This window comes from Vulpes vulpes, chromosome 12 (assembly GCF_048418805.1).
Source record: "Vulpes vulpes isolate BD-2025 chromosome 12, VulVul3, whole genome shotgun sequence".
Taxonomy (NCBI): Eukaryota; Metazoa; Chordata; class Mammalia; order Carnivora; family Canidae; genus Vulpes; species Vulpes vulpes.
In genome coordinates this window covers 57883073-57908657 of record NC_132791.1, presented here as the reverse complement: position 1 = coordinate 57908657, position 25585 = coordinate 57883073, and the positions used below count along the sequence as shown (strand labels likewise).

The 25585-nt window shown below is 38.5% G+C and overlaps 1 protein-coding gene across 3 annotated transcripts in view; it reads left to right on the top strand.

Annotated features, from left to right (window-relative positions):
- The window catches only part of PRRC1 (proline rich coiled-coil 1), a 48131-nt gene that overhangs the window by 370 nt on the left and 22176 nt on the right, over positions 1-25585 (top strand). For 2 of the 3 annotated variants that reach the window (XM_025994990.2, XM_025994989.2), the window contains exons 2-7: positions 4576-4696; positions 5318-5716; positions 7716-7876; positions 10401-10503; positions 14048-14211; positions 16508-16611. In XM_025994990.2, the coding sequence (XP_025850775.1) occupies positions 4594-4696; positions 5318-5716; positions 7716-7876; positions 10401-10503; positions 14048-14211; positions 16508-16611 (1034 nt within the window). In that variant the 5' untranslated portion in view covers positions 4576-4593. Of the gene's footprint in view, positions 1-179; positions 498-4575; positions 4697-5317; positions 5717-7715; positions 7877-10400; positions 10504-14047; positions 14212-16507; positions 16612-25585 lie in introns of those variants that run through there. The other variant, XM_072728651.1, reaches the window with a different exon arrangement.

The window sequence follows — 25585 nt, the reverse complement described above, 5'->3', positions numbered from 1 at the left end:
ACTCCCGAGCGCCGGTGGGTGCAGGGTGCGGGCCTGCAGGGTGCGGCCGGGGCGCGGGGGCCTTGGCCGAGCGAGCAGCCCCTGCCGGTGCGGGTCGCGGGTCTGGTTCCGGCCCTTCCCTCGGGGCGCGGACCGGGTCGGCGCCCCTGCGGCTGCCGCTTGGCCCCGCCTTCCGGCGCGCTGGCGGTCGGAGCGGGACCGGCGGCCGGCGCCCGCGGACCTTAGCCCGGCCCAGCCCGGCCTGGAGACGTGGCACAGCCTGCGGGGAGGCCGCCGTCCCTGGCACGGGGTTTCGGCCCTTCCTGGGTTCGCTCGCCGGGAGCGGCAGCGGGGAGTAGTTTATTGTCCCCTAGGTGTGCCGAGCAGCTCTGCAGACGTTTTTTGCATTCTGCTCTGTGTTCCGGGACCGGCTTCAGGCAGATTTGCGAGATAGCTGCTCTCCCAGATTGGCAAAATTTGTATCCGTTTCTGCCACTCAGAGTAGGTGTTTTTGAGAGGTAAGACGTGCTTGCCTGTGAACAGGACACGTTTTGGCGTTCCGGTCTTTCCCCTGTACGTCCACTCTTTCCTTCAGTTAACATTTTTGGGAAGTTTATTTTGGGATCAGGGCTGAGAGTGCAGAGACAAAACTCCTCTCGCTTTGGCGCTCGTTACTGTTAGAACGTCGGTAGTTTTTGCGTTTAATGTTTTTACTTTGATCAAAGCTGCATTATTCCATTTCTTTTATTGTATTCTTATCAGTAGCCATTCACTTTGTAACAGAAAAAACCACCGTGGAAGCAGATTGAAAGAGGAGGGTCTGACTGACCAGAGACTGAGGACTCCCATTTGCTAAGTCATTTCGTCACTTTATTTAATGTTCATACATTAATAGTGTTTTTTTTTATGCTGAGACTTAGGCACTAAAACCTTTACCAACTCTCACACTTCACTGTTACTTTATTACAGTAGCTTTTCTTTAGTGGAAGGCATAATGTTTAGGCGCACAAAATTTACCTAATAAAATCATTAAGCCGTTTCTTAGTATGTCTTTTAAGATCGAAAGAAACTGATCCTTTATTGTAGGTTATAAGTAGTTTGCGTTGCACAGGTTATTTTGCCAACACACTTATTAATTTTAGGGATCAAGATTATCTTTAAACCAGACTTCCACTGGCCAGTGTAAAGGATTTATTAGCATCTGTACAGAGGAAGATGGGGAGATGAAAAGAGGTAGCTTCGACTGGGTGACCAAGTCCCCCAGAAGGCCATCTGTGTTCCAGGTTATCTCCCTTTGGCGGCGAGTGGATGTACTGAGTGAGAAGATGATGCCTCCCTAACCCCTGGTCACTACTTAATTCCATATATGTTTGCTTGACATTTACAACCAAACTCTGTGAAAGTGTTGTGTATTCCTAGCTCACTTCGTACTCCTCAGTCCATTTTAAAGTGGCTTCTAGCCTTTCTCTTCCCATGGAAATAGCTCTCACTGTGTTCGTATCTTCACTCTGGAGAATCTGTTGCATTTTTTCAGATATCATCCTATTTTAGCATTTCTGTAGCATTTGATTACTGCTACCCATTTTCACCTTGAAATTTCTTTGGCTTTTGGACACCACAGTCTCCTGGTTTTCTCTGTTTTGGTCATCTCACTCTTCTGTGCAAGCTCATCTGCCAGGCAGTTTTTCAAGGATTGGTCGGATCATTTTTTTCTTTTCACTTGATATTCTGTTCTTCGAATACCTCATTCCAGAACTGACTTTAGAGACTGTGAATAAACTGAAGAAACCTACATTTACTGCTAAAACTGAGACCACGTCAGAGTCTCTACTTGAGTGTTTCAAGGAGCTTAAACTCAATATGTTCAATTTTAAACAGTGCATAATGCCGCTTCCCAAAAAAGAAAACGTCAACACCGTGACCTTTTTTCATATTCCCTATCTTTTTTTTTTTTTTTTAATTTTTATTTATTTATGATAGTCACACACAGAGAGAGAGAGAGAGAGGCAGAGACATAGACAGAGGGAGAAGCAGGCTCCATGCACCAGGAGCCCGACGTGGGATTCGATCCCGGATCTCCAGGATCGCGCCCTGGGCCAAAGGCAGGCGCCAAACCGCTGCGCCACCCAGGGATCCCTCATATTCCCTATCTTAATGAGTGGCATAGCCATCTATACAGTTGTGTGAGTGATACCTCTGCCCATGGTCCCCAAATCAGTTTTTGAAGCTACCTATTCTTCGCTATTCCCTATGTCATCACACTAGTCTAGGCCAGAGCTGCTCACTCTTGGCATTATTGATATATGAGGCCAGATAATTCTTTGTTGTGAGGGCTTTTCTGTGCATTGTGGGATTTTTAGTTGAACCCCTAGTCTTTACCTACTAGATGTTAGTAGTCCCTCTAGTTCTGACAACCAAAACTGTCTTCAGACATTGCCTAATGGCCTGGAAGGCAGGATTACCTTCCTCCCCTCCCTGTAGTTGATAGGCACTTGTCTTAGGTGTTACTAGTTCCTATATAAACTAATTCTATCCTTCTTAATAGTCTCTCTGCATTTACTCTGCCCTGTGTCCCAATCTGCATACTTTGGTCAAAGGACTGTTTTAAAAACACAAAAACGAATTGCGAAAAGCTGGAATTATCCTAAATGTCCTTCAATAGACCAATAGGTAAACTATGGCACATCTATAAAATGGAATACTCGTCAGCAGTTTCTTAAAAATGCCAACTAGTAATACATCCAACAACTTGGATGGATTTCAGGACTTTTCGTTATATTGACTGAAGAAAAGCCTATATAAAAATGTTCTATGCCATATGATTCTATTTAGGTAACATTCGTTAAATGAGAAAATGATAGAGAACAGTGTGTTGCCACAGCTTGTGGTTAATGGAAGGCTGTGACAAAGGAGCACCACGAAGTAGTTTCTTTAGGATGATGGGACTGTTCTGTATCCTGATTGTGCAGTTAGTTCCATGAGTCTTTGCATTTGATGAAACTTCATAGAACTACACATACACACGTAGAAACACACATACATGTAAAAACAGGTGAAAATCCAAATAAAATCGCTGGTTACTAGTACCGCACCAGTGTTAATTCCCGGGGTGTGATCTCTACTGCTTTTAGGTATGATGATGCTGTTGGTAGGAGAAGCTGGGTTTAGGATTCTTCGGAACTTTGGTCTTATTTTTGCATCTTCTTGTGAACCTAAAATTTCTTCAAAGAAGTTAAAAGAGGGATCCCCTGGGTGGCTCAGCGGTTTAGTGCCTGTCTTTGGCCCAGGGCATGACCCTGGAGTCCCAGGATGGAGTCCCACGTGGGGCTCCCCGCATGGAGCCTGCTTCTCCCTCTGCCTGTGTCTCTGCCTCTCTCTCTGTGTGTCTCTCATGAATAAATGAATAAAATCTTTAAAAAAAAAAAGTTTAATGATATGTTATCCTCAGCTTGAATGCTGAATGGTGCCTTTCTGTTCTTAAAGAACCCATGTCTTTGATGCAGTTTATAAGGTTTGACACAGTGTGGGTTCTTACCTGTGTCTCCAGTCTTCTTTTTTTTTTTTTTTTCTGTTCCTTGCCATATGGGTTTTCTTGAATGTGTCTTGTCCCCTCTACCTTATAGGGCTTGTATACTTACCATATAATCACTTTCTCTGGAACCTGCTCTGCTTGCTTCTTTTTCCTTGCTTATTTAAATTCTATATACCTTTCAGAGCTCTGCTTATCTGTGGCTTCCTTTCCTCACCTGAAAACCATATTCCTCTCAAATAGGACCATGTTCTTACCCTCAGAGCACATAATTAAGGTTACATTTCATTGTACATTGGTATTACTTGCTCCTCTCCTGTACTGGAGGGTAAGTGTCCTGTTTGTTTTTGCTTACATTGTATGTCCAGAGGGGCACCAGGACAGTGCTTGGCGAGCAGTTGACCTTCACAATAAAAAAAAGAAGTTTTATTTTTTTGATTTTATACTTAAGACAGGCTTGAAAATGTGTAATTTTTAAGGAAATTTTCCCGTGTTTCTTGTAATCCATTATTATCTTAGAACCCTGCTATCTAGTTACCATATAACATTTTTGCCGAAGTTAGTATTTTTACAATGTGAGACAAAACATTACTAAGTGTGATTTAAAATGTGAACTAGAGACTTTGGAAATTGAGCACATTTCAATTTTATTTTCATGGTAACAGAAATAGGCCACATATAATGCTTTATGGGGAAAGAAGAAGTGTTTAAAAAATACTTAATTTATTTTTATTTTAAACATAATACTGAAAATTTAGATAAAAGTCTAACATACATTCATGTGGCAGAAAATTATATTAGTAATTTGCTGTTTGAAATTTATGAATTAGTTAACATAAAATTATTTTCCAGTTATAAAGTATGTATATGAAAATGTTATGTTCATATTACATGCATATCAAACACTGTCACAGACTGCTTTCCTAGGAATTTTGACAGATCCTTTATTCAGAAATAAGTGGCATTATAATTCATATACACAAGCCTTTGTGTCTTGTTTTCTAAAATTATTCTTGAAAAATACATGATTACAGTATAATATATATTACTTTTCTCTATTTTTACAGTAAACTTATTGAAGGAAAATGATGGAAGAGAGTGGAATAGAGACAACCCCGCCGGGGACTCCTCCACCACATCCTGCAGGACTGGCCACAGCTGCCACGTCTTCCACCCCACTTCCTTTAGGTACATGGCATCGCCTTGCAGCTGCTGTGTCTGGAGGGTAGTAGAGACACTATTAACTTTTATCAGAGTCAAGTAAAATAAAAATAAATTTATGAAAACTTCTCTGATCTTTCCCAGGATGAAGGGAAGTGATCTTTTAGTTAAGGTCAAAGTATGTTTTGCTTCAGGTAAACTTTTGTTCTCTATATTCCTCCTTTTATAACAAAAGCATCCTGAAGAGCAGTTACTAATTTTGTTTCATGTTCTATGACTTGATGATGATTAACCTTCTGCCCAAAATTTGTGAGTTTGTGTGTAGGTTTTTGTGCTTAAGTCAGCAAGAGGTGAAAAATGGCTGTTTTCTTGAAAACAGAGCAAAATGAGTGAAAACACAAAGATCTGCTTCTGAAAGGAATTGTGACTGAATTTTATGTAGCTGCTGCTTTTATGTAGGGGATTAAAAGTCATTTGCACTTAGTCATGCTTGTTGTGTACTTTAGATTACACATTTAAAAATAATTAGTGGGTTATGGTCTGTTACATTTTTAAATTTTGCAATATAAAGGAATGAGATACTTGGAAAATTAAGTGTAAAGTATTTCTAATTTAATTCGTTGTTTTCCCCCTCTCCCCATCCTCTAGCCACCGCCGGTTCTTTCTCTTCTCCGAATGTGTCATCCATACAGCCCCTACCACTGCACACCTACTCCAGCCCTCCGCCGGCCCTCCAGCCCTCCATCCCGCCTGTGCAGCCTCCAGCGCCCTTGTCACTCGCACAGCCTGTCTCAGTACCTTCTGGTCCAGCCCTAGCGACTTCTGTCCCCCTTCCTGTTTCTCCGCCACCTGCTGCTGCCTTCGGTAATCCTCCTCTGGCTCACTTCCCACCTTCTTCTACCCCAAGTACTCTTTCATCTGCACCCTCTTCTGGTCCTCCCACCTCGGGATTTTCTGTTGGGGCAGCTTATGACATCACAAGGGGACATGCTGGAAGAGCTCCCCAAACACCCCTGATGCCATCATTCTCTGCACCTCCTGTAACAGGTAATTCTCTCTTACTGATACTTTGAAATAAATGGCTATAGCTAATGTTTAAATGTGTTTTTTCTGAATAACTGCTTTATTGATACTTTACATGCCACACAATTCACCCCTTTAAAGTATACATTTCAGTAGTTGTCACGGTACTTACAGAGTTGTGCCACTATCACTCTAATCAGTTTTAATCACCTCAGAAAGAAGCCCCATACTTACTAGCAGCCACTCCCTACTGGCTCCCAATGTTCACAGCCCCAGACGACCATTCATTTGTTTTCTGTCTCTATGAATTTACCTGTTTTGGACATTTTGTACAAATAGAATCTTAACAATAGATACAGGGTCTTTTCTGACAAGCTTCTGTCACTTAGTATTTTTTTTTTAAGATTTTATTTATTTGTTTGAGAGAGAGTGGTCCGTGTGTGTGAGTAGGGGGAGGGGCAGAGGGAGAAGCTTATTTTTAATTAAGGTTTGTCCATGTTGTAGCATGTGTCTGTACTCTTATTTTTTATGGCTCAATATTCCCTTGTATGGATTTTCCTTCCACATTTTATTCATTATGTCAGGTGATGAACTTTTGTGTTGTTTCTACTTTTCAGTATTATACATACTGTTTTTATGAACACTGGTGTATAAGTTTTTGTGAAAACATATTTTCATGTGCCTTGGGTGTTTAAGTAGACATGGGATTGCTTGCTTTCGAGAAACTGCTAAGCTGTTTTCCAAAGCAGTTGTACCATTTCACTTTCTCATCAACACTGTTTCTGTATTTCTGCACCACCACCACCGCCACCACCACCGCCCCCCCACCCCCCGATTTGTTTTTTGTTTTTTTAAACTTTTTCTTTTTGGCTGCCTTTCTTTTAACTCATGTCTTTGTTTTCTGAAGTTTCCTACTCTCATGTTTTGACATTTAAGTTATCAAAATAAAGCTGATGTTAATTAGTAAATGATAAATGTTACGTGTTGTAAAATGTAGTGTTTTAGTATATGTAGTGTCAGACAAAATTCCAAAAATTTGTTTTAATATTTTGTGTACTTATAGAGAAACATCAAGGTGAAATTTGAGTTTTTTTAAAAGATTTATGTAAAAAGTTATCAGGATAAGAATGTCCTGGAAAAATTTAAAACCAAGGCTCATGTGTGCCTTTAATTTATGATAATAGTCTGTCTCCTTTTCTAAATCAATTACACCTATTTTTTGACTTCCCTGGAATGGTTGTTGGAAACCAGCAGCAAAACTTAATCCTTCTCATCTTTTGCCTGTTATTTCTCAGTTTAGGAAATGAAGCAACTTTGTTTTGATTTTTTTTTATTATCCAACTTTGCTTATCTACCTTAACAAAGTGTTTTGCATAGTACAGGTATTATGTCTATATCTATGAGTATGTGAATTTTCTTCTTTGAGTTAAAGTAGGGCATATGGAATATTTACTAATTGTTAGCACTTTTATATGAGGAGCTTGGGTGCTCACATCATTTAATTTTATGTACTGAAAGGATTAGAATTACAGTTGGCCACATCCAAGTGCTAAGTAGAGCCAACAGGAAGTACTTTTTTTTTTTAAGATTTTATTTATTCATGAGAGACACAGAGAGAGGCAGAGGGAGAGGGAGAAGCAGGCTCCATGCAGGGAGCTCGATGTGGGACTCAATCCTGGAACGCAGGATCACACCCTGAGCTGAAAGTAGATGCTCAACCACTGAAACACCTAGGGGTGTTTCAGGAAATACTTTTTGATATATATTTTGTCATTTCAGGACACTTGGCTTAAAAAGCCTTCAGAATGGCAAGAAATTTCTTCTTTAGGATTTTGTTTCATTTGTATTTTATAAAGGTTTAGGTAATTATTGGAGTACATAACTCAGTCTTGAAACACTTCAGTGTATATTTACATTATTAAAGCTGTTTTGAGCTGTTCATCTCCTATAGTGTATCGTCTTTTTTATAGGAAATAGTTTATGCAATAAATTAACATATATTAGAAATTTTGCCATTTACCAGGTATGTTGCCGACTCCCATTACTCAGCAAGCCAGTTTGACATCTCTGGCACAGGGACCTGGAACCACATCAGCCATTACTTTTCCAGAGGAACAAGAAGATCCTCGAGTTGGTAGAAGTCAGGATGAAGCATCTGCTGGTGGGCTCTGGGGTTTTATTAAGGTAAGGGGTATTTAGTTTAAAAGCTATGCTGAACTTTTTAATTCTGAAACTATTAGATGTTCATTAGAATAATTTTAAAAATCTAGGATGGTATAAGGAAAGAATAAAAATTGTTTTTATTCTAATTACCAGTTTTCTATAGTTCTTCTCAATCTTTCTTATGTGCATATCTGTGTAGATGCAATTTTTAAAAATAAAAGTCAAAATGGGGTAGTGACATGTGGACAGTGTTGTGTCTTTTGTTTGCCTTTATCTAGCATATATCAGGAACATCTTTCCATTCATAAGTATTCTTCAGAAATATTTTTTTTTTCTTTGTGGCTGCTTTGCCCTTCATGCTATGGCATTTATTTCCCATATTTTGCTAATGTACTTCAGCATTCTCTAATGGTAATTCTTAACAACTATGATGAGCCCTCTTGTATGCAAATCTTTATGCTCATCTCTGTTTTATTGAGGTTAATTTCTCATAAATGTCAGTGAAAATTTACAAAATTACTGATGATGAAGATGACTCTCCAGAAGGGTTATACCAGAATAGACTGCCCCAGCATTTTTCATTTGCCAGCACTAATTATGAACTTGAAATAGAATATTTTCTAATTTGATAGACAAAAAGCATACCTCATTTTAATTTGCATCTCTTGGTTACTAAATTTGAATGTTTTTCATGTGGTTTTTTTTTTTGTCATTTTTTTCTTTTGTGAAGTCTAGTTTTCTTTGTGCATTTTTGAATTAGGATGATTTTCTTTCTGAATGAATTTGTAAGAGCTCCTCATGTCGTAGTATTTTCTTACATGCTGTCAGATGTTGCAGTTTTCTTTTATATTTATTGTATGTTTGAATTTTACCCTTTTTGACAAAACTCTGAATTTTTAAAATTTTTTTTTATGTTAAAAATTACCTTTTCCCACCACAAATGTGGTAAATGTTTTCCTGTGTTTCTTCTAATTCTTTTATGGTTTCGTTTTTTTTTTTTGTACCTACCAATTTAATGTTGCTGGTACTTATTTTATTACATAAAGTAGAAGTCAAACTTAATTTTCTTCCAGCCACTTGACTCTTCCAACATCATATCCCAGTGTTTTGATACGTTATCTTCATCTTAGTTATGAAATTGTGTGTTAATGTCAGTTTATGTACTCTATAGTCTATTCCACTGTTTGGCCTGTCCCTGCAGTAGTACTTCACTATTTTACTTATTGTTAATTCTGTTTATTATTATAATAATACTTATTGCAAGTCTGCTCTGCTCAGGTGGGGATGGGGGAGTATGCATTGATGAGTAAGATCAGTTCCAAGTCTCTGCTTTCATAACGATTTATCAGTGTTTGGTTTTATAAGTTTGCCAGTTTCTCTTTACTTCAGAATTTTTCTTTACTAGTCTTTTCTATTTCTCTTAGTGAATTTTGGGATTACTTTTTCAGGTTCCTCCTAGTATTTTGAGGGTTTGGCTGCAATTTAATTATATATTAAACATTTTTAAATTGATAGGTGGCTAACTAATTTACTATGTTTGAGCTTTACATTTCACAAAGATAATACTTTTCTAAGCTGCTTTTTTTTTTAATCCTTCTGTACTTTTTAAAGGTTTTCTTCATGTAGGGATTACTATTTCTTTCCCTTGTTAAGAGCATGTGTCAGTGTCTCCATTATCAGCTGTACCCAGCTCAACTCCACGTCTTGTAAATCATTCTTGTCATATTCCATGTAAGATTGGCTTACAGTTTTAAATATCAGTGTTACGAACTCAACTTTTTTCTGAATCACCTTAGTTCAGTGGTAGGTAGGAAGAGGTAGAATGGTGGCCTGCAGCCAGGGGCCATCTCAGAGGGCACTGTTCCCTTGAAATCTTTTTACCACAGGAGAAGTATAGCACAAGAAGACCTGGTTCCTCTGTTTAATAGTGTGGTTTTAAGAATTCAGAGGAATAGGTCTGAATTAAAAGAATGAATTTGGGAATGAACACTACAAACGGGAAGTAGGAAAAAGGAAGAAATGTTAGTAGAAAACAGAATAATACATATTAATAGATAAATTCTGGGGAAGAAGGATGAGACACATTAATATTTTAATTTTTTTCTTAGGGAATCAAGTATGAGTCTGTAGAGACAACCAACTACAGTTTAAAATTTTGTTTAGTCTTTCATATAAATAAATAGATGTGAAATGAATTTAAAATACACATAAAGAAATAAGATGCAAATGTATGTATACATGTATAAAATGAGTACATATGAATACATACATCCATAAAATGATTACATATATGTGTGTATATATGGTATACATACTTTCCAGGTCATTGCCCCTAAAAGTGTGGTCTGCAGACTGCTATGGGTCTATGAGAAGAAGAGAAAATGAAAGAGAGCATTTTGAAAACTTAACAGCAATTTGACCTTGTAACAGCCTTGTTTTTCTTACATTTTACCAAATTATAGGTCTGCGATGTATCAGAAACTTTTTCACCATCAGGTGTTCTTTGCTTAGAATGGGCGTTTATATGTTAATTTGTCTTGTGCAGGGTGTGGCCGGAAATCCTATGGTGAAATCTGTGCTTGATAAAACAAAACATTCAGTAGAAAGCATGATTACGACGCTGGACCCTGGCATGGCCCCATATATCAGTATGTACCTAAGATAGAGCAGCATCTGCCATATGTTTTTAAAGTATGTGCCTTTGTCAGCTGCCTATTGTGATTCCATAGTCTTGTAATCAATGGAAATCCTCTTATGTAAGTTGATTGTAAGTCTTAGTGTTGGTGTTAATTAATTTATCTTTTTCTGAGTCACAGATAAATTTTGAAAACTCTACAGAATGAACTTTGGAAGGAGTAAAACCAATATTGCTTAGTATGCTAATTAGTATACTTCAATTAAAAGCAATATATTTTAATTATAAATACAGTTAGTGTTGCTGTGTATGAATTTTACTGTTTGCTGTTGACATTTGAAGTGATGCTTTGTTTATGTTTGATTTTGATAGTTGTCCAGTTACCTATCTTCATGAAATGTGATTATGCTTAGCTTGAGAATAATATTTTTGGAGGAAATTAATCTATTAATGAAATCTGATTAGTAGGTTTGTGGGAGATTTTAACCACCTTTGAATCCTCCTTACCAAGAATCCTCCAGATAGCTGACATAGACACACGTGCTGTCTGCCATTTAATTTTGAACGTATGTCCGGTATGTGAAGAAACTTAATCGCGTAGCAGGATCAGTGAACAATTATTAGTCATTCTGTTAAAAATAACAACTTAAAAGCCAAAGCCATGTACTAGGTACTAGAACAGACATTTTCAGTAGCAATAAAAAAAAATCAGTAGCTTTCAGGGATCTTAATGCTATTTTAGTTTACATTTTAGTAAATGTCAAAGGACAAGATCTAAGAGTAAGAAGTATCATTTATTAAGTGCTTGCTCTGCCAGGCAGGATTTCTCTTAGGAACTTTGGAAAGTAAGTATTTTCCTCAAGTTTGAGGTGAGGAAGCCCTGGGTTCAGAGTGGTTATTAACCTAGGTCACACAGCTGGGTAGAGCTGGATTGAACCCCTGTTCAATTTATTTTTTACACTTGGCCACTTTGCTTCCATGAAAGTAGAAAATTGAATCAAGTATTAAAGCAGCTGAATTGTTCTTTGCCTTTGTAACTGCCAGAGGATTTAGAAATTAGACCCTACCATAGATACTGGCTTCATATCTTCATAGTAATCAAATTTGACATTATTAATGCGTCATATGTAGTCTTTTCTTCACAAGCCCATATTTTGAATGAGGGAAAGAAAGGAATTAGTATTTTTGGAGCTGTTGCTATTTTAACAAGTACTGTGTTAAATTGTGAAAGCAGTTGTTGAAGCCTTAGAACGAGCTCTGTGATGTGGCAGATACTTTTCTGTGAAGAAGTAAACTCAGTGACTTCCCCAAGGTAGTGAAGCTAATAAAATCAGGACTCAAACCCGAGGCTTTTTCTCAGACCAGTAGTCTGCCTGACAGCAAGAGAAAGGCAGAAGATGAAGGGGATGGGGTTACGAGGGAAGATACAAAATCTATTTCACTATTAGTGAGTATCATAACAATATATAGTCTTAATCAGTTAGCTGTAAGAAGCAGTAAAACGGATGTGAAAAAGTTGACTCCTTATTGATAGGCAGTGAAAGCAAGCAAGACCATTCTGATGTAACAAAACTGGTATTAAGGTATTTTTACAGAAATATTCTAGAAATCACCTTAATTTAGATGTATCAAGAAAGCACAGGAACTGTTAGAAATGGATTTTAACACAGTTTAGCTTCCTGCATTCTTATAATTACTTTTCCTGTCATTGTTAAAGGTGGCACTGCTCATCACAAAAAGGCTGAAAAAGTCTTGTGAGCTGCAGTTTAATGAATGGTATTCAGCCAGGGTCAAGAGATATGTCCCACATGGAGAATTAAATGAGGAAAGATATATATTTCTTTCCTTCTCTTCCATGGGACTCCTTGCTTTCAGGTTTTAGTAACATGAAATTCTAGTAGAGATGGGATCGGTAGATCACCTTATTAGGAAAAAAGATAGATGATAATAAGCCCACATATTCTGAAGATAATATCAGCTATTCTACAACATATTTATTAGGGAAAAGCATAGCATTGTTTCTAGAGGCAAAATGTTTTACCATACTAAAGCTTTCATGATAAATCTATTTTACTAGTGATAGCCAATAATGCTGTGTAGCAAAATGTGCTGTGCTCAGAACTAGGTCTTTGAACTCAGTATGTCACAAAATGTTAGGTAAAGATTTTTAGAAATAATTAGTTGTATTCCATCAGGTAACTCTGAATGGTATGTAGGGTTTAAAAATAATTGGAATAATAAAAATGGTTTAAAATTTTTATTTCATATTGTTCTTAACCTTTTTAAATTTCAAGTTTTGTATATGTTGGTATTTCCATTTTCTTATATACGTGCATATTAGGATAGTAATAGATGTTTAATTTATAACTAAATAGCCCATTTATTTGTGACATCTGGGTTTTTTCTCTTAGAGATGCAGAGCGTGATAAAAAAAAGTATGATAAAAAATGACTGCCACATTTGAACTGTTTTCTAGATAAAAAGCACATTTCATGACAGTCCCTATTTAGTGCAGACTTCTTTACAACTCTTTGACAAGTTACTTCATCAGTAACAGTCTTTTCATTTCCTATAGCGTACCCTAAATGTATTACTTGTATTTCACAAGCCACACGGTTCATTTCTGTGATTGCTCAATAATTGTAAGTCCTGGGAACTCCAGCACTCCTATGGTATTAGAAGTTTGTGTATAATAGATGTGTATCTTTATCAACCAGCAGCAGAAAAACCATTTTGATTTGCAGCCTTAAAAATGCAGTGTTTTACCCAAAGTTTAAGCTTGCCAGAAATGAGATCTTGTGAAAATAATGGAGTGTTACAGTAGAAAATTGAACTTTTTTCATAGCTGTTAATAACATTATTTCCCAAATTGATATCTCTGGAAAGTGGTTATTAGATGTTAACATTCCATCAACATTTTAAGTATGGAAAGTACTGGGCTAAGGTCATGAATTTTAACTTTCGGTTTTCTCAGAATCTTGATGTTAATGTTCATTGTGAATTTCCAATAAAGAATATGAAAAGCATCTCCCAAGCTTGTTTGACCACAAAATGCTGTTGTAAGAGGGAGCTACTAATATATTCTGGAACAGTATTCTGTAGAAAAACTGTTGTGTTCTATCTGTGGCAGATGGGATACTCAGAATCATTAGAAGGTATATATATATACTGTCTTCTGCCTGCAGATGACACTCCCTCGGATAATGCATTAAATGCTCATTTTTAAGTCAGGAAAAGTTGGCAGTTTGAGTCGAAGGACTTGGAAAAAGATGCTTTTAGATAAAGGGGTGAAAATGTGTGTAATGGATCAGCTGTGTATTGAAAAGAGGATTTTGGAGTGCGACAGACATAGGTTTGAATCCTGACATCATTGCTGAGTAGTTGTATTTCCTTGAGCAAGGCCTTGTCAGTCTTAGCTTCCTCAGCCTGTAATAAAGTTCATCATCTTTATCTTGGCAGTATTTTGTGAGGTTAGTAGTAACAATGTTAGCGTATGGTATTGCTTTATGGGAATTTTATTATTTTAATTTGGAATTGAAATTTTCTTATCTTTCTAGAATCTGGAGGTGAACTGGATATTGTAGTGACTTCAAATAAAGAAGTAAAAGTTGCTGCCATCCGAGATGCCTTCCAGGAGGTCTTTGGCTTAGCTGTGGTCATAGGGGAAGCTGGACAGTCCAATATTGCCCCACAGCCAGTGGGCTATGCGGCTGGTTTAAAGGTGAGTAATAGAACACCTTTTCCAGCATAAGGAAGTTGGCAGTTAATTTTTTCATAATTCTCATAATAATCTTTTGGTCTTTATGAAGCTCTAATGGGTTTTTACATTCTGAGGTATTGATCATCTGGGTGTTTATTTAGATAACTGTTGTTATGAAAATACAGTGGAGTTTTAATTTAAAGAAACTTAGGGTAGGGCATGTGGGTGGCTCATGGTTTAGCATCTGCCTTCAGCTCAGGTCATGATCCTGGGTCCTTTTGCCTAGGTTTCTGCCTCTCTCTCTCTCTCTCTCTCTCTCTCTCTCTCATGAATAAATAAATAAAATTGAAGGAAGGGAAGGAAGGAATGAACTCAGGGTAGGTTTTTATGATTGGGGAGGGATGGAAACACATGCAGAAAACACAGAGAGTAGCTAGTCCTAAAAGAAATTTTAAACCATTGCTAACCCTTAAGTCATACTGAATTTAAAAGTTTTATACTGAAATTATGATATCCCTTGAATTCTTTAAGGTTTTTATTATTATCTCTCTTAATAGTACTTTACATTTAAGTATTTCTTCCTGGTTTTGGGGACTCTAACATATTGGAAAGTTTCCAGAGTGGTAATGGGGTTCCATTAGGCGGGTTCTAGATTGACCCTACAAGTTTCCCTCTTTCTTCCCTTGTACTTGGTGAAGGAACGCAGCACTCATCCACAAAGCTTTTCCCTGCTTTGATTCTTCCCCTTCTCCCTTCTCCATCCTTTTAATTCCCTTGCTCTAAAGACCTGACTACCTGGCACCTTATAGGTATGTATAATATCTGTATATAACCAGAGTTTGCCGGTTACATTATATGTAATATAATATTATTAACCATCACCGGGTTCCTTTTGAGAGGAAAATGAGGCAGATTTACATTATCCAGTATATCTTGTCGATTACATTTTTTTTTTCATATGCAACAGCTGCCTCCTCATTCACTGGTACTAGATTTACACCATTTAAATTTGTAACATGAGTGATAAAAATTTTTAAGAAGGCATTTATTTCTTCCCTTGTTCATTTTTTCATGAAGTATGTTCTAATTGAATGTGTCTTGGGTATTAGACAGTGTACGTGGTACTAGAGAGATAAGGGTAAGCAAAATACAGTTTTGATGTTAGTATAGTTTAATTCTTACCTTCTTTTCTCCTTAATCTTTATAAGGTAAGTTCTTAAATTGGTTTATCCATTTTCATGCAGTTGTTGCTTTCTCTTCTTTATTTCTGTTACCTCTGAGATAAGTTTAGTTGTCTCCAGAAGTGTCCTAGCTTTTGAAATTTTCATTTGTTAAGAATTGACCACTTTTTCTCATTCACTCCTTAGCTCTACTGTCCATAGTAAAAATAGTTTAGCCTATCATCCCTGGTAGTTTCATTCAAAAATAGTATGCATTTTGCCTTTTTAAACACTTGCTGTCACTTCCCTTATGATCACTGTTTATGTAGTGATTCAGATAAAGTAGTAAATAAATAGCAGCTTTACTAAAAACATGTAGTTTTCTACTGTAAGAATGTATTGATGATTTTGAGTTATCTTTATAGTGTTCTAAGCCCCTCAGTTTTGTGCATAAAGTAATAGTTTTTTTGTTTTTTTTAAGATGTAGTTTATTTTTTCATGAGAGACACACAGAGAGAAGCAGAGACATAGACAGAGGGAGAAGCAGGCTCCTCACAGGGAGCCCCTGTGGGACTCGATCCCCGGACTGGGATCATGCCCAGAGCTGAGGCAGATGCTCAACCACTGAGCCACCCAGGTGTCCCAACAGTTTTCTTAAATAAGTTTTGGTGCAGTATATTCACAGTTGAAAATAAAACAGCTGTCATTTTGGTGCATATTTTAAGGCTGTGTTTAAAGGAAATAAAAAAAAATTTACTTTGATACAATTGCCTACTTAGATAACTCAAGAGAAAATTAAATAAAAACTACTAGGACTGAAGAAAGATTTTTATCAGTAAGATAGCCCTTGGCAAATCAACATTAAGTACATAGTTTCATTATATTAGTAATAACTAACTAGAACATTAGTATAAAAATGATACGTTTCATAGTAGCAAGCAAAATGATAGTGTATGTGGGAATAATTTGGAGTTGCTATATAAACTGTTAATGCTAAAGGGAACATGCTTGGACTTGTTAATTGTATTGTTTGAATAGTTACAGTGGTTATATAGGTGACCATGTCTAAATATATTTGTATTACTTATATAATCATAAATTAGCATATTCAGTACTGAATAATTGGAAGTGGTTTCTAACCTATGCTTGTCATTCAGGGCGCCCAGGAACGGATAGACAGCTTGCGTCGAACTGGAGTCATCCATGAAAAACAGACTGCTGTGTCAGTAGAAAACTTCATTGCGGAATTGCTACCTGACAAGTAAGAGGCTTTTTTTTTTTCTACATAATTACAAATTTGTTTTCTTTTAAGAGAACTCTTAAGACCTACCCTCTTAGCAATTTTCAGATATGTTAATTAATTAATATTAATACAGTATAAATTATAGTCATTTTGCTGTACATTTTATCTTCATGACTTATTTTATAACTGAAAGTTTATGTCTTTTAACCCCCTTCACTCTTAGTCCCCCCCCCCGCCCTGCTGACCATAAGTCTGTTCTTTGTATCTTTGAGTTTTTTTAATTCATGTAAAAATGAGATCATATTTGTTTTCTCTGACTTCCCTTAGTATAAGGTCCTGAAGGTCCATTTATATTGTTGCAAATGAAAAGATTTCCTTCTTTTTTTCATGTCTGAATAATGTGTGTCTATATTTATGTATACATACACCACATTTTTTAAATTCATCCTTCCCCTGATGTCATTTGCTTCCATGTCTTGGTTATTGTAAATAATGCTGCAGGAAACATACGTTGGGGGCGGGGTGGTGGTGCATGTATCTCTTCAAGGTAGCGTTTTCATTTCCCTCAGATAAATACCCAGAAGTGTTGGGGATCTCTGGGTGGCTCAGTGGTTTGGAGCCTGCCTTTGGCTCAGGGCGTGATCCTGGAGTCCTGGGATCGAGTCCCGCATCAGACTTCCTGCATGGAGCCTGCTTCTCCTCTATCTGTGTCTCTGCCTCTCTCTATCTGTGTCTCTCATGAATAAATAAATAAAATCTTTAAAAAAAAAAATACCCAGAAGTGGAATTTCTGGATCATATAGCTCATTTAATTTTTTGAGGAACCTCCATATTTTTTTCCATAGTGGCTGCACCAGTTTACATTCTCATCAAGGGCTTGCTTTTTCTTCATATTTTTTCCAACACTTTGACTTTTGATAATAGCCATCCTAACAGGTTTAAGGTAATGTCTCATTGTGGTTTTGATTTACATCTCCCTGATGATGAGTGATGTTAAGCATCTTTTCATGTACATGTTGGGCATCTCTATGTCTTGGAGAACTGTTTGGAGCCTCTTGCCCATTTTTTAATCACATGGTTTTTTGTTGTTGTTGTTGTTGTTTTGTTTTTTTCTCGAATTACTGGGTTTTTGATAAATTTTAGATGTAAACACCTTATGAAGTATGTGATTTTGTGGATGTTTTCTCCTCTTCAGTAGGTTGCCTTTTCATTTTGTTAATGGTTTCCTTTGCTCTGAGAACCTTTTTGGTTTGATGTAGCCCTGCTTACTGATTTTTGCTTTTTTTGCCTTTGCTTTTGGTATCAAATTTCAAAAAATTATCACCAGGCCTAGTATTAAGCAGCTTATTCCCTCTTGTCTTCTAGGAGTTTTATGGTTTCTGGTCTTAAGTTCAAGTCTTGAATCTATTTGAGTTATTTTTTGTGTATGGTGTAAGTAGTCCAGTTTCCCCAACACCATTTATAGTATAGACTGTCCTTGCCCATTGTATATTCTTGGCTCTTTTGTTGTAAATTAATTGGCCATGTAAGTGTGGGTTTATTCCTTAGCTCTCCATTGTTAGAATGATCTATTATTATGCCAAAACCATACTATTTTGATGAGTATAGCTTTGCAGTATAGTTTGAAATACATTTTGAAATCAAGGAGTGTGAAGCTGCTGCTTTTTCAAGATGGCTTTGGCCATTCAGGATTTTATGGTTCCATACAAATTTTAGGGTTCTATTTCTCTGAAAAATGCCATTGGAATTTTGATAAAGATTGCATTGAATCTGTAGATTGCTTTATGAATAGTATGGGCATTTTAGTAATTTTAATTGTTCCAGTCCCTGAGCCTGGGATATCTTTCCATATATTTGAGTTTTCAATTTTTTTCATCAGTGTTTTATAGTTTTCAGAGCAGAGCTCTTTCACCTTCTTGGTTAAATCTGTTTCTCAGTGTTTTGTCCTTTGGATGCGATTTTAAGTGGTATTGTTTCCTTAAGGTTTCCTCTTCATAGTTTATTAGTGTATACGTATCTGCAGATTTTGGTGTATTGATTTTTTATTCTGCAGCTTTCCTGAACTCTTGTAAGGTTTTTTTTTTAGTTTTTAGTGTTTTTGGTATATAATATGTCATATAGTATAATAGGCACAGTTTTGTCACAATTTTACTTCTTCCTTTCCAATTTGGATGCGTTTTATTTGCTTTTCTTGCCTAATTGCTCTGGTAAGAGGCAGTTCAATACCATATTGAATAATAGAAGTGGAAAGAGTGGGCATCCCTGTCTTGTTCCTGATCTTAGAAGAAACACTTTCAACTTTTCATTGTTGAGTGTGATACTAGCTATGGACTTGTTTTATGTGGCCTTTATTATATTGAGGTACATTCCTTCTAAACCTGTTTGGAGAGTTTTTTTTTTTTTTTTATCATTAGCAGCTGTTGAATTTTATCACCTGCTTTTTCTGCATGTATTGAGATAATAATATGATTTTTTTTGTTGTTTTTTTTGTTTTTTGTTTTTTTATTTTTTGTTTTTTTTAATTAATTTTTATTGGTGTTCAATTTACCAACATACAGAAAAACACCCAGTGCTCATCCCGTCAAGTGTCCACCTCAGTGCCCGTCACCCATTCCCCTCCAACACCCGCCCTCCTCCCCTTCCACCACCCCTAGTTCATTTCCCCGAGTTAGGAGTCTTTATGTTCTGTCTCCCTTCCTGATATTTCCCAACATTTCTTTTCCCTTCCTTTATATTCCCTTTCACTATTATTCATATTCCCCAAATGAATGAGAACATACACTGTTTGTCCTTCTCCGATTGACTTATTTCACTCAGCATAATACCCTCCAGTTCCATCCACGTTGAAGCAAATGGTGGGTATTTGTCGTTTCTAATTGCTGAGTAATATTCCATTGTATACATAAACCACATCTTCTTTATCCATTCATCTTTCGATGGACACCGAGGCTCCTTCCACAGTTTGGCTATTGTGGCCATTGCTGATAGAAACATCGGGGTGCAGGTGTCCCGACGTTTCATTGCATCTGAATCTTTGGGGTAAATCCCCAACAGTGCAATTGCTGGGTCGTAGGGCAGGTCTATTTTTAACTCTTTGAGGAACCTCCACACAGTTTTCCAGAGTGGCTGCACCAGTTCACATTCCCACCAACAGTGTAAGAGGGTTCCCTTTTCTCCGCATCCTCTCCAACATTTGTTGTTTCCTGCCTTGTTAATTTTCCCCATTCTCACTGGTGTGAGGTGGTATCTCATTGTGGTTTTGATTTGTATTTCCCTGATGGCAAGTGATGCAGAGCATTTTCTCATGTGCATGTTGGCCATGTCCATGTCTTCCTCTGTGAGATTTCTCTTCATGTCTTTTGCCCATTTCATAATTGGATTGTTTGTTTCTTTGGTGTGGAGTTGAATAAGTTCTTTATAGATTTTGGAAACTAGCCCTTTATCTGATATGTCATTTGCAAATATCTTCTCCCATTCTGTAGGTTGTCTTTTAGTTTTGTTGACTGTATCCTTTGCTGTGCAAAAGCTTCTTATCTTGATGAAGTCCCAATAGTTCATTTTTGCTTTTGCTTCTTTTGCCTTTGTGGATGTATCTTGCAAGAAGTTACTGTGGCCAAGTTCAAAAAGGGTGTTGCCTGTGTTCTCCTCTAGGATTTTGATGGAATCTTGTCTCACATTTAGATCTCTCATCCATTTTGAGTTTATCTTTGTGTATGGTGAAAGAGAGTGGTCCAGTTTTATTCTTCTGCTTGTGGATGTCCAATTTTCCCAGCACCATTTATTGAAGAGACTGTCTTTCTTCCAATGGATAGTCTTTCCTCCTTTATCGAATATTAGATGACCATACATTTCAGGGTCCACTTCTGGGTTCTCTATTCTGTTCCATTGATCTATGTGTCTGTTTTTGTGCCAGTACCACACTGTCTTGATGACCACAGCTTTGTAGTACAACCTGAAATCTGGCATTGTGATGCCCCCAGCTATGGTTTTCTTTTTTAAAATTCCCCTGGCTATTCGGGGTCTTTTCTGATTCCACACAAATCTTAAAATAATTTGTTCTAACTCTCTGAAGAAAGTCCATGGTATTTTGATAGGGATTGCATTAAACGTGTAAATTACCCTGGGTAACATTGACATTTTTACAATATTAATCCTGCCAATCCATGAGCATGGAATATTTTTCCATCTCTTTGTGTCTTCCTCAATTTCTTTCAGAAGTGTTCTATAGTTTTTAGGGTATAGATCTTTTACCTCTTTGGTTAGGTTTATTCCTAGGTATCTTATGCTTTTGGGTGCAACTGTAAATGGGATTGACTCCTTAATTTCTCTTTCTTCAGTCTCATTGTTAGTGTATAGAAATGCCATTGATTTCTGGGCATTGATTTTGTATCCTGCCACGCTACCAAATTGCTGTATGAGTTCTAGCAATCTTGGGGTGGAGGCTTTTGGGTTTTCTATGTAGAGTATCATGTCATCGGCGAACAGGGAGAGTTTGACTTCTTCTTTGCCAATTTGTATGCCTTTAATGTCTTTTTGTTGTCTGATTGCTGAGGCGAGGACTTCCAGAACTATGTTGAACAGCAGTGGTGAGAGTGGACATCCCTGTCTTGTTCCTGATCTTAGGGGAAAGGCTCCCAGTGCTTCCCCATTGAGAATGATATTTGCTGTGGGCTTTTCGTAAATGGCTTTTAAGATGTCGAGGAAAGTTCCCTATATCCCAACACTCTGAAGGGTTTTGATCAGGAATGGATGCTGTATTTTGTCAAATGCTTTCTCTGCATCTAATGAGAGGATCATATGGTTCTTGGTTTTTCTCTTGCTGATATGATGAATCACATTGATGATTTTACGAGTGTTGAACCAGCCTTGTGTCCCAGGGATAAATCCTACTTGGTCATGGTGAATAATTTTCTTAATGTGTTGTTGGATCCTATTGGCTAGTATCTTGTTGAGAATTTTTGCATCCATGTTCATCAGGGATATTGGTCTGTAATTCTCCTTTTTGGTGGGGTCTTTGTCTGGTTTCGGAATTAAGGTGATGCTGGCCTCATAGAACGAATTTGGAAGTACTCCATCTCTTTCTATCTTTCCAAACAGCTTTAGTAGAATAGGTATGATTTCTTCTTTAAACGTTTGATAGAATTCCCCTGGGAAGCCATCTGGCCCTGGACTCTTGTGTCTTGGGAGGTTTTTGATGACTGCTTCAATTTCCTCCCTGGTTATTGGCCTGTTCAGGTTTTCTATTTCTTCCTGCTCCAGTTTTGGTAGTTTGTGGCTTTCCAGGAATGCGTCCATTTCTTCTAGATTGCCTAATTTATTGGCGTACAGCTGTTCATAATATGTTTTTAAAATCGTTTGTATTTCCTTGGTGTTGGTAGTGATCTCTCCTTTCTCATTCATGATTTTATTAATTTGAGTCTTCTCTCTCTTCTTTTTAATAAGGTTCGCTAATGGTTTATCTATCTTATTAATTCTTTCAAAGAACCAACTCCTGGTTCTGTTGATCTGTTCCACAGTTCTTTTGGTCTCGATATCATTGAGTTCTGCTCGAATTTTAATTAACTGTCTTCTTCTGCTGGGGGTGGGGTCTATTTGTTGCTTTTTCTCTAGTTCCTTTATGTGTAAGGTGAGCTTTTGAATTTGAGATCTTTCCAGTTTTTGAATGGATGCTTGTATTGCGATGTATTTCCCCCTCAGGACTGCTTTTGCTGCATCCCAAAGATTTTGAACAGTTGTATCTTCATTCTCATTAGTTTCCATGAATCTTTTTAATTCTTCCTTAATTTCCTGGTTGACCTTTTCATCTTTTAGCAGGATGATCCTTAACCTCCACGTGTTTGTGGTCCTTCCAAACTTCTTGTTGTGATTGAGTTCTAATTTCAAGGCATTATGGTCTGAGAATATACAGGGGACTATCCCGATCTTTTGGTATCGGTTCAGACCCGATTTGTGACCCAGTATGTGGTCTATTCTGGAGAAAGTTCCATGTGCACTTGAGAAGAATGTGTATTCAGTTGAGTTTGGATGTAAAGTTCTGTAGATATCTGTGAAATCCATCTGGTCCAGTGTATCATTTAAAGCTCTCGTTTCTTTGGAGATGTTGTGCTTAGAAGACCTATCTAGTATAGAGAGAGCTAGATTGAAGTCACCAAGTATAAGTGTATTATTATCAAAGTATTTCTTCAGTTTGGTTATTAATTGGTTTAAGTATTTGGCAGCTCCCACATTCGGGGCATATATATTGAGGATTGTTAAGTCCTCTTGTTGGATAGATCCTTTGAGTATGAGATAGTGTCCCTCTTCATCTCTCACTATAGTCTTCGGGGTAAATTTTAATTTATCTGATATAAGGATGGCAACCCCTGCTTTCTTTTGAGGACCATTTGAATGGTAAATGGTTCTCCAACCTTTTATTTTCAGGTTGTAGGTGTCCTTCTGTCTAAAATGAGTCTCTTGTAGACAGCAAATAGATGGGTCCTGCTTTTTTATCCAGTCTGAAACCCTGTGCCTTTTGATGGGGTCATTAAGCCCGTTCACGTTCAGAGTTACTATTGATAAATATGAGTTTAGTGTCAACATATCTATTCAGTCCTTGTTTTTGTGGATTGTTCCCCTGAACTACTTCTTAAAGGGGAATTTTAAGAGTCCCCCTTAAAATTTCTTGCAGAGCTGGTTTGGAGGTTACATATTCTTTCAGTTCCTGCCTGTCTTGGAAGCTCTTTATCTCTCCTTCCATTTTGAATGAAAGCCTTGCTGGATAAAGTATTCTTGGTTGCATGTTCTTTTCATTTACGACCCTGAGTATATCCTGCCAGCCCTTTCTGGCCTGCCAGGTCTCTGTGGAGAGGTCTGCTGTTACCCTAATATTCCTCCCCATAAAAGTCAGGGACTTTTTTTCTCTTGCTGCTTTAAGGATCTTCTCCTTATCTTTGGAATTTGCAAGCTTTCCTATTAAATGTCGAGGTGTTGAACGGTTTTTGTTGATTTTAGGGGGGGATCTCTCTATTTCCTGGATCTGAATGCCTGTTTCCCTTCCCAGATTAGGAAAGTTTTCAGCTAGGATTTGTTCAAATACATATTCTGGCCCTCTGTCCCTTTCGGCGCCCTCAGGAACCCCAATTAAACGTAGGTTTTTCTTCCTCAGGCTGTCGTTTATTTCCCTTAATCTGTCTTCATGGTCTTTTAATTGTTTGTCTCTTTTTTCCTCAGTTTCCCTCTTTGCCATCAACTTGTCTTCTATGTCACTCACTCGTTCTTCCACCTCGTTAACCCTCGTCGTTAGGACTTCTAGCTTGGATTGCATCTCATTTAATTGATTTTTAATTTCTGCCTGATTGGACCTAAATTCTGCAGTCATGAAGTCTCTTGAGTCCTTTATGGTTTTTTCTAGAGCCACCAGTAGCTGTAAAATAGTGCTTCTGAATTGGCTTTCTGACATTGAATTGTAATCCATATTTTGTAACTCTGTGGGAGAGAGGGCTGTTTCTGATTCTTTTTTTTTGAGGTGAGGTTTTCCTTTTAGTCATTTTGCTCAGTGCAGAGTGGCCAAAAACAAGTTGTATTGGGAAAAGGAGAAAAAGAGAGAGAAGGAAAGAAAAGAGAAAAAGAAAAAAGAGAAAGAAGAAAAAAAAGGGGGGGAAAGAGAAGAAAAAGAAAGAAAAAGAAAGGAGAAAAAAAGAAAAAAAGGGGGTGGGGTGGGGTGGGGGAAGCAATCAGAAATCAAGAAGAAAGGAAGAAAAAAAAGCACAAAACAAAACAAAAAAAAAACGGGGGGAGTATCTTACGATTCTGTATACTTTAAGTCCCTTGTCTTCCCTTGAAACTGGTCCGTCTCCTTGGTCTTCTGGGGGAGGGGCCTGCTGTGCTGATTCTCAGGTGTTAGCACTTGGGGGAGCTGCTCTGCCCCTGCCTGGTGCAGGGCTCAGTGGGGGTTGTTTACCCCGTGAGGCCCCGGGAGGAAGCCACAGTGGCACAGTGGCGGGGGCAGCTCTGGGACCCTGGAGTCAGCTCCCGCAGTAGCTCCGGGGCTCTCCGTCTGCAGGGCCTGGGGGCTCCCGGGCAGGGCCGCTGATCTGCTCAGTTCCAGGCAGGAGCGTCCTTGCTGTCCTGGGCCCTCCCGGCCTCTGCCTGTCCCGGGGGAGGCCGGATCCTGGGCTGTGTCCCGGCGCCCTGTGCTCCGGGGCCTGCGCTGTTGGATTCACGCTCCCGCTCCGCAGCCCCCTCCGCGGAGCCGCCGCCCGACCCCCTCCGAGCTGTTCCCGGAGCCGCGCCGCCCCCTCCGCGCGGAGCTTCTTCCTCCTCCCGAGCCGCCTCCGCCGAGCTGTTTCCGGAGCCCCGCAGCCCCCTCCGCGGAGCCGCCGCCTGAGCCCCTCTGAGCTGCTCCGGGTCCCGCCGAGCGCTGCAGCCCTTAGGGAGCTCGGCGCACTCTCCGGGGCGCAGTTCCTCTGTTACTGTCCCAGGGAGCCCGAGGGCATCCCCGCCTTTCTGGGGATCCTGCTCCAATTCCCCGGGAGGCCTTTCCGCGGGGAAGGTTGGTGCAGCTCCTGCTCCTCCGGGACGGGGCTCTCCTGTCCTGGGGACACTCGCCCCGGCCTCAGCCCGGCTCCTCGCGGGGCCCCTCCCCCTTGGAGGCCTTTTGTGTCTTTATTTCTTTTTCCCCGTCTTCCTACCTTGATAGAAGCGCGAACTCTTCTCACTGTAGCGTTCCAGCTGGTCTCTCTTTAAATCTCAGGCCGAATTCGTAGATTTTCAGGATGATTGGATGGTTTTCTAGGTAATTTGTTGAGGACAGGTGATTTGGAGACCCTACTATTCCGCCATCTTGCCCCTCCCCAATAATATGATTTTTATTCTTGATTTTGTTAATGTATTATGGTGATCGATTTGTGGATGTGGAACCATTTCTGTGTCTGAAAATTTTTACCTCTGTGTTTCTCAAAGAAATTGGCCTTTGATTCTCTCTTCTATGCTGTGCTTGTCGGGCTTTAGTATC